Here is a 10,309-nt window from a genome sequence, read left to right as displayed (position 1 = left end):
AGCAGGAGAGGACTCTTTAAAGTAGAGACACTACATACTGATATACACCTGAACACCAGCAGGAGAGGACTCTTTAAAGTAGGGACACTACACACTGATATACACCTGGACATCAGCAGGAGAGGACTCTTTAAAGTAGAGACACTACATACTGATATACACCTGAACACCAGCAGGAGAGGACTCTTTAAAGTAGAGACACTACATACTGATATACACCTGAACATCAGCAGGAGAGGACTCTTTAAAGTAGAGACACTACATACTGATATACACCTGAACATCAGCAGGAGAGGACTCTTTAAAGTAGAGACACTACATACTGATATACACCTGAACATCAGCAGGAGAGGACTCTTTAAAGTAGAGACACTACATACTGATATACACCTGAACATCAGCAGGAGAGGACTCTTTAAAGTAGAGACACTACATACTGATATACACCTGAATGTCAGCAGGAGAGGACTCTTTAAAGTACAGACACTACATACTGATATACACCTGAACATCAGCAGGAGAGGACTCTTTAAAGTATAGACACTACATACTGATATACACCTGAACACCAGCAGGAGAGGACTCTTTAAAGTAGGGACACTACACACTGATATACACCTGGACATCAGCAGGAGGACTCTTTAAAGTAGAGACACTACATACTGATATACACCTGAACACCAGCAGGAGAGGACTCTTTAAAGTAGAGACACTACATACTGATATACACCTGAACATCAGCAGGAGAGGACTCTTTAAAGTAGAGACACTACATACTGATATACACCTGAGCATCAGCAGGAGAGGACTCTTTAAAGTAGAGACACTACATACTGATATACACCTGAACATCAGCAGGAGAGGACTCTTTAAAGTAGAGACACTACATACTGATATACACCTGAACTTCAGCAGGAGAGGACTCTTTAAAGTAGAGACACTACATACTGATATACACCTGAACATCAGCAGGAGAGGACTCTTTAAAGTAGAGACACTACATACTGATATACACCTGAACATCAGCAGGAGAGGACTCTTTAAAGTAGAGACACTGCATACTGATATACACCTGAACATCAGCAGGAGAGGACTCTTTAAAGTAGAGACACTACATACTGATAAACACCCGAGCATCAGCAGGAGAGGACTCTTTAAAGTAGAGACACTACATACTGATATACACCTGAACATCAGCAGGAGAGGACTCTTTAAAGTAGAGACACTACATACTGATATACACCTGAACATCAGCAGGAGAGGACTCTTTAAAGTAGAGACACTACATACTGATATACACCTGAACATCAGCAGGAGAGGACTCTTTAAAGTAGAGACACTACATACTGATATACACCTGAACATCAGCAGGAGAGGACTCTTTAAAGTAGAGACACTACATACTGATATACACCTGAACATCAGCAGGAGAGGACTCTTTAAAGTAGAGACACTACATACTGATATACACCTGAACATCAGCAGGAGAGGACTCTTTAAAGTAGAGACACTACATACTGATATACACCTGAGCATCAGCAGGAGAGGACTCTTTAAAGTAGAGACACTACATACTGATATACACCTGAACATCAGCAGGAGAGGACTCTTTAAAGTAGAGACACTACATACTGATATACACCTGAACTTCAGCAGGAGAGGACTCTTTAAAGTAGAGACACTACATACTGATATACACCTGAACATCAGCAGGAGAGGACTCTTTAAAGTAGAGACACTACATACTGATATACACCTGAACATCAGCAGGAGAGGACTCTTTAAAGTAGAGACACTACATACTGATATACACCTGAACATCAGCAGGAGAGGACTCTTTAAAGTAGAGACACTACATACTGATATACACCTGAACATCAGCAGGAGAGGACTCTTTAAAGTAGAGACACTACATACTGATATACACCTGAGCATCAGCAGGAGACGACTCTTTAAAGTAGAGACACTACATACTGATATACACCTGAACATCAGCAGGAGAGGACTCTTTAAAGTAGAGACACTACATACTGATATACACCTGAACATCAGCAGGAGAGGACTCTTTAAAGTAGAGACACTACATACTGATATACACCTGGACATCAGCAGGAGAGGACTCTTTAAAGTAGAGACACTACATACTGATATACACCTGAACATTATTGTAATCTCTCTCAGGGTGAAATAAATGGGAATTAAATCATTTGTATTATTAATACAATTATTGTGTCATTCATTTAAAATAGTTAAAAAGGGAAACATTACAAATAACACAGCTTCAACAATGTATAGCCTACTACTTCTGCAGTCCTTGCAGACCAATTAATCAAATCAATCATGGATGTGTCATGAGTGCACATATCATTTTCTTTCTGACCTCAGTCGTGCGAATACAGGCTAAACTAACTTGTTGTCACTTTGTTTGCACGCTCCTCTCGTCTGGTCGCGTGAAGAGGTGGATAAACGGATATGCGTCCACGCGCTCCCACCAGCCAGGGCTCGTGTGACGCAAAGGAGTCTACTTAAAGCTGGATTAGCGCGCGCGGAGCTCCTCACGGCGCGCAGTCACACAGAAGCCGCCTTACGTGCAGAACACAGCGGCTCAGAGCGCTTAGCACCGCCCGCAGAGGAGAGGAACACACATCCAAGCTTTCACTGGATATTTCCCGAGATCTCCCAGAGGAATAATCTGATCCTCGGGGTTTTATTTCTGCACCATTTTCTCCTGAGTGTTATCTTCTCCGAATGAGCAACCATGGCGGAGTGGACCATATTAGAGCGGCTGTTGGAGGCGGCTGTCCAGCAACACTCTACTATGATCGGAAGGTAAGAGGTGGAGACAAAAAGGAAAGAAAGATGTCCTCCTTCTCTTGAAAAAGTTGTACATCAAAGTCAAAAAGAAAAACTGTGCCAACCGAGTGTAGAGTTTGAGAATCAGAAGAAGAGCATCACTGAGACTCTGTTAAACCAGATAGCGTTAACATGTGTACTGTTTTAATTATTAAGGGAACGCACTAATCTAAACTTCAATTGTGTTAAATCAAAGCACCACAGGAGGAGTGTGATGTAACGTGTTGTTTCAGAACTGGACAGCTCCAGGATCAGCTAACCCTGAAGGTCCATCCGGGGGATCCACTTATGTCTAATAAGGCACATTTCAGAGATGCATTGTTATATTTTAAGTCCTTAATGAGATCAATGATATCTATTTAGCTGGGCAAACTGCCAATCTGATGCATTTCAAACTAAAGGGATTGTCCTGAAACAGGGCAGCTAATAGTAAACAGTGATTATAGGTTTATTCATTAAAAGCAATTAAGCATGCGCGAATTGTTTGGAGCCTTTAGTTACAGGGGAAAGCGCCTTGAGATCAAACGATCTCTATTTCAAGGGTGACCTGCAGGTTGGTTTGAACGCGTTTCAGTCGAAGCTTTGTGTCTTTTTGACGTAACATGAAATACAATTCTTCTGTTGGATATAGATGTAATATAACAGTAATCTGGTGTAATGATTAGTGAAAACGATTCTGACATCAAGGTTCAACCAAAGCATTTGTTTCTACATTGAAAGATACATTTAAAAAAACATAAAAGTAAAAAATGAAATACAGTGAATACAAATACATAAAAAAAACATAATAGTAATAGTTATAATTATATAAATATTTAATAATGTGAAAAATATATACAAAAGAATAAAGAACACTTTTCCGCACTGCATTTTTCCTGCTGGATTTTATTTTGTTTCTCACAAATCAAATTTATAAAAAAAAAAGCAACAATAACTAACGATTATAACTAGATGTAATACATATTTGTGGTACAGGTTTAAATCCACCTTCAGGAAATGGATTAAAGTAAATACCATTCGTACTTGTATTGTGTACGTGATGTAACCACTGCAGAGTGATGCAGTTACAGTGGAGATGGATTGGTTCAGGTAGAGTACCACTGTACAATGTGTTGGGATCAAGGCTGCCTGCGGGGTGGAACAACGTGTAGAATGTAAAACATGCTTTGTATGCTGCTCCGCAGAAAGGTAAACATAACATTGTAAATGTGGAGTAAAAAGCTAAAACATGCAAAAGTTGGCAAAAACATGGTTTATTTGACCATGATGACTACATCCTGATCAAGATAACACGAAACAGACTAAGTACAGGTCGAAAGAGGGTCCACTCACAGGGACACAGCTCCTAGTAAACCCAGGAGCCTCCAAATGATCACCCTTTCCTTCCAAATATCACATATGTGAAAACTGATACGTTTCGAATTTAGAAAGAGTTCAATGAACAAAGTGCTTCAAAGCTTTAAGGTCCACCATTTTATATTTCCATCTGGGCATTGTTGTTATACGAGCACCAGATATCTACATAGAGCTCTACCTGAAATATTAGCCCTCATGCTATCATCTGCTTCCTATTGGTCAGTCAGCCTGCCAGTAAAGCTGTCCTGTGATCAACCTATCGTCTTCCCACTACTTTGGTTTGAATGCCTGTCGGACATGTTGGTACGTAAAATGGTCTGGTCCAGTGGTTTCTAACCTTTCTAGCTTGTTACCCTTTGAAACAAAGATACGTCTAGTTGCGACCAGTAACATACCGATTTACCGTCTAGCGAGCGTCGATGATTAGAGTGCCAAATAAGTACAGTTATCCACTATGGCAGGAAAAAGATCAAAGATTACAGACCCTAATTCTGAGGTTGGGACGTACCAATCCCAGACAAACCTCGGTGTGTACTGCCTCTTGGCTTTGACCCTATTGAAGCTTACCAGGTAGCTATCTTTCTTTTTTTTGTGACCAACTTTTTATTTATTTTTTTTTATTTTTTTTGCCCTCACAAAAGGGTCTTATACAGATACAAATGATATAGACAATAAAAAAAAATAAAGGTAGCTATCTTTCTTGTAAAAAAACCAACTGTTACATTTCATTAAATGTCATTTAGCTTGTATCCAAAGCGACTGACATACACCTGAACACCATAGACATGCCTAAGGGGATCATTTGGTTTGGTAGATGTCTTTCCCAAGGACACTATATCGTGTTGATTGCAGATGCTGGGGATCGAACCATTGACCCACTGACCGTTGGTATGCACCATATTTAGGATAAGTTTGATTTAGTACCACTCAGACAAATGTTTACGTTGTGATTAACCCAAAAAGACCAGGATCATGGATGTATGCAAAAGGGGTCCAGTATAGCAATATGTTTGTATTATCTGGTCTTGAGGCTTGCACACAAAAAGAGTGTTTTTAAATAACCCTATATTTCTGGTTTCCCCGCAGGATCCTGCTGACTGTTGTGGTGATCTTCCGGATTCTGATCGTAGCGATTGTTGGAGAGACCGTGTACAACGACGAGCAGTCCATGTTCGTGTGCAACACCTTACAGCCGGGCTGCAACCAGGCCTGCTACGACCAGGCATTCCCCATCTCCCACATCAGGTACTGGGTATTCCAGATCATCATCGTGTGCTGCCCCAGCCTCTGCTTCATCACCTACTCTGTGCACCAGTCGGCCAAGCAGAAGGAGCGGCGCTTCTCCACCATGTTCCTCTCCCTGGACAAAGAAATGGATTACTTGAAGAGAGATGACAGCAAAAAGATGAAGAACACCATCGTGAACGGCATTTTGCAGAACTCCGACAACTGCAGTAAGGAGGTAGAGTCCAACTCCATGATGAGCAAAGAATATCCATGCAGCTCCCAAAAACGAACTACAAAGTCAAAACTGCGACGGCAGGAGGGCATCTCCAGGTTCTACATCATCCAGGTGGTGTTCAGAAACGGACTAGAGATTGGGTTTCTGGTGGGTCAGTACTTCCTGTATGGATTCAACGTCCCCGGGGTGTACGAGTGCGATCGGTACCCGTGCATAAAAGATGTAGAGTGCTACGTTTCCAGGCCGACGGAGAAGACGGTGTTTCTGGTCTTCATGTTCGCAGTCAGTGGTATTTGCGTGCTTCTGAACTTGGCGGAGCTCAACCACCTCGGCTGGAAGAAGATCAAAGCGGCGGTGCGAGGGGTGCAGGCCCGAAGGAAGTCCGTCTATGAGATCCGGAACAAAGACATTCCCAAGATGAGTATGCCCAATTTCGGGCGCACTCAGTCCAGTGACTCTGCGTATGTGTAACTGCCCACAGGAACATGAGGAGGCTGCAGGACAGCTGTGTAGAAACAAGTCACCAAGAACAATCATTCATATATTAGTGTGTAGTCTTCAACTGAAACAAGTGAAAGCTGAGGATTTTCAGTGAGAGACATATTCCTGAAGAGAGACATATTCCTGAAGAGAGCTTTTGACTGAATCCTCCAAACTGGAATTTGTATGTGGACCAATAATCTAGGTGACATCACGTTGTATTTAGCAGGTATTGATTTGTCTTTTATGGAGAGGTTCAGATGGACCGCACATTTGTTTACTTGGCACTCGTAAAAAAATATATTTTATTGTGGTGCAAAGTGTTTCTTGAAAGCATAAACTGATACACTGTATGGCCAAATGTGTGAGGATAACTTAACACGAGTAATAAATGTATTTGGAGTCTTAAACTTGACATAGCTGCTCTGAAGCCACTGTCATCATACAGCTGTTTGCAATGGTTCAATAGAATCTCCTGAGACGGGTGAACCACTGCTTGTGCAACATGTTTGGGTGAACTAACCCTAACCCTAATCCTGGATTGGAAGTAAGGGACTTTGTACAAACTATGAGAATCTCAGACCAAAAGTACACTGAAAAGGACATCATGTGTATCTCATTTGAATTAGTATATTTTGCACTAAAATAAACAGATCAGATGTAGTTGGAATGACATTCCAGTAGTTCCACATATCACTTTCTCAGTACACACACACAATCTGGCAGTAGAATCCATCTCTGGATCTGATAGCTTCATCTCTTACGAATCTCATCGGTTTGGATGCATGTGCTCGGACCATTGACCTTAACCTGAGTGATCTCTGCTTTGCTTTCGCAGCAGGAATGTGGTGCCTGAACTAAAAGAAAATATGTATAAAAAAAAAAAAAAAAGATGTATTTGATTCTTAATGTTTCTTGTTTTCATGTCATTAAGTGCCATACATATAGAGTCATCTAGAAACTTAAGGAAAAACATGAAACCCCACTTATCATAACACCCTGAACTGTATGGAAATGGTGTCCTCCTTCAATTCAATTTGTAACATCAACACAGACAACCGCTGCATTGGTGCCATATGTCTGCCACCAGTGCTACCATTTTCAAGTGTGATGTAAATGATGCCACTTTTAAACAAATATGAACGCATGTGTAATACAATGAAAGTTATATGAAATAGTAAGTGTGATGTCTAATGTTCAGGTTTTATGTTGTTCAACTTTTACATGGAGAAATCTGAAATAATGATTTTGATTTTCTGAATTGAGGTGGACAGCTGTATTTTGTCTTATTTTTTCTAATAAATCTAATTAAAATTCAAAAACCAACAATGTTAGTCCGTCCTTTCTTATTTTCTGATATTCCTACTTTGACTATTGGTTCCTGAAAACGGAAATCCTGAATGATAATTTCATTGGCTCTTTGTAAAACCATATATCAGGCTTTCATACACCAACATACATGTTCCTCCATTAGACTCCTTTGTTTACTTCTGTAACACAGAGACATCATCATGCATGGGAGGGAAATCTATTGAATGTTGACCAATCACAACAGAGCCAGCCAGCAATCAGAGCAAACTGGGCTCTGGTTTCAGACAGAGGGTGAAAAGAGGTGCTGCAGCACGTAACATATACGTATGAGAAACAAAAATAGCTTTTTGAAGCATTTGAGTGTTATAGTAAGCTTTGAACTCAACTTTAGTTTAACAGCTTAGAAGATTGGCTTCAAACAAGCCTCAACCCAGGGCCGATGTTTGCCAAAGCCCTTTCCACTACCTGAAATTCAGTGTTTTCATTGTGGTTTGTCATGTCTAAATGTTGACGCACCTGAAACCCTTGTACCAGTTTCAGTTATTATTACCCATGTAGTTTGAGTATAGCCTAACGTTCCATTTTTTATTTCGACATTATTATTTACACTGAGCTACCATAAAGTGGTGTGTGGAGATGATCCTGCTGAACAAAACATGTAAGTATCATAAACATGTGTTAGCTACAGATTTTATATTCTGCAATATTTTATCCAATGGAGAAATCCCATTGATCTTTGGCGAGGGACCCCTGGCGACGCTTACTTCAACACGTTCTCACTCCCAACTCGTCCTACATGTATATTGACGTTATGTAAGGATTCCTTGGCGTTACTTTCAAGCGCACTGAGAGACCCTTTAGCGTTGTTTTTGAACTATCAGGGAGGTCCCATAGCAACACGTTCTCACTCCCAACTCGTCCTATATTGACGTTATCACCGCACCTCTATTTAAAGAGTAATATGTTGCAGTGACAGTTAGGTCTTTAGCATGTGTTAACCACAGACCTCTTTTCAGTCCACGAACCAACAGGTTAAAAAATGTCTACTTATTTCCAGGCTTTAAGGACTCATTCCTGCACCCCTCTATGGGCTAACCTAACCTGTCCTGAAACAAGTTATATGAGTATTAACTCACTAAGCAACAGTGGCGAGCCGTAAGAGCCCTCTAGGCCCTCTGTGAGGGCCTAAGATATTCTAAAAAATAATATTTGAAAACATTAAAAAAAAAACTAATTAATTTTTTTTTTTTTTTTAGTTGTTACATTTTTCATTAATTTTACCAAAATAACTTGATTTAATTGTATTTAAAATAATATTTCAAAGAAATAAATCCTTCGAATCTGCCTGTTCAGTTTCTGTTGGAATGTGAAGGGTTAAATGCCGTCTCTGCGAGTTATGTGAAGACGGGAGAGCTTGTTGGTCCCTCTCTACATTCACAGAGGGCCCGCTATAGTAACTCAACGAGAGAGTAATGTCAAATGACAGTACAATTGACCAATCATATCTTCCCTCTAAATGGGCGGGCTTTATTTTCGCGGACTTCGCGACAGAAAGCAGTGGGATTTCTCCATAGGATTTTGGAAAATAGCTCGAAATAAGATCTGTGGAAAACAAACCTGTTAGATAAATGCACGTTTTGTTCAGACGGATAATATCCACATGTCTACCCTACTTTTATTATTTTCGAATCATAAATCTAAACGATAGATTTATGATCGATAGATTTATAATTATCATAAATTCGTTCATGATGGCTCACTTCAGTGATAGTGATGACATCGTTGCGAAATTATTAACCGAGTCATTTTCAAGATGGAGTGGCAAAGGATCAGCTGAAGCAAGTGCTTCATCCAGAAGGACAGGAAGATGGACTTTGTGTTTCAGTGATTTCTCATCAAAGGCCTAAGTCATTTTCAATGCGGGCTGCCGTGCCGACTTAATTCATGTGTAATTGTTACTTGGCTGTGGGTGCCCTGTCATGATAGGTGTTTATATAAATGGTGTTGTTTTGTATGGTAGAGGGTCGCTGTCATTGATGCGTTTTGCACCCCGGGCCTCTGTTTTGATATTCCGCTGAAGTATACGCTGTGACGTAATAACTCTTCTTTTTTTTCGAGGGAAGGGGGGGTCAGAGGGCCGAGGTATAAAAGTCACGGCTCGCCACTGCTAAGCAAATACAGTATTTCCTATAAAGTTTAACAATGTTTAAACCTAACAGGTGATTTAAACTACTGAGAGACTAAAGCACAGAGTGTATTCAGGTTGATCCTGAATGACTAGTGTTGCTAACTGTTGTTCTGATTGTGGCCTGGCAACAAAGCTCATGTGACCGGACAGCGCACCGGACAGAAGCTGCAGAACATACAGAGGGCACGGACATGGATGTCGCTGTCTTGAGACATCAAACCCTGCATCCCCCCCTAACCCCCAACATAAACATGCCATCCTGACTGACAAACTCTCTTAACAAAACTCAAAGCAAAGACGTCCCCCTGTGTGACAGCTAAGTGTGTGACACACTCCAGGCATCACCCAAGTCTCATAATCAGCAGCCTATTAACATCTGTAGGAAGTGCTGTCGAAGCATGGAGGAAGTGCTGTGATGGCGCTTTGGAGGTATTACTAAAACTTGTAGCGGGAAGAAGATTTACTAATACCATCAAATACAGAAAGTAAAAAGGATGTGTACATAATCCAATGCTACAAATGTGTTTGTGCTAATATTTATAAACCTTTAAAATGTAATACAATTTATACCTCATGCTAAAATATTTTAAAGGATATAACATGCTGATGTTCAGGTGTATATCAGTATGTAGTGTCTCTACTTTAAAGAGTCCTCTCCT

The 10,309-nt window shown here is 40.6% G+C and overlaps 1 protein-coding gene across 1 annotated transcript; it reads left to right on the top strand.

Annotated features, from left to right (window-relative positions):
• Positions 1–2,548: 2,548 nt before the first annotated feature.
• Positions 2,549–7,417, top strand: gjd2b (gap junction protein delta 2b). Its single transcript, XM_034076363.1, has 2 exons — positions 2,549–2,829; positions 5,296–7,417. Exons 1-2 carry the CDS (start codon positions 2,759–2,761, stop codon positions 6,140–6,142), a joined length of 918 nt encoding a protein of 305 aa, XP_033932254.1. The 5' UTR covers positions 2,549–2,758; the 3' UTR covers positions 6,143–7,417.
• Positions 7,418–10,309: the final 2,892 nt, after the last annotated feature.

Source organism: Pseudochaenichthys georgianus, chromosome 24 (genome assembly GCF_902827115.2).
Source record: "Pseudochaenichthys georgianus chromosome 24, fPseGeo1.2, whole genome shotgun sequence".
Lineage (NCBI taxonomy): Eukaryota > Metazoa > Chordata > Actinopteri > Perciformes > Channichthyidae > Pseudochaenichthys > Pseudochaenichthys georgianus.
This window is presented reverse-complemented; position numbering and strand designations above follow the sequence as displayed.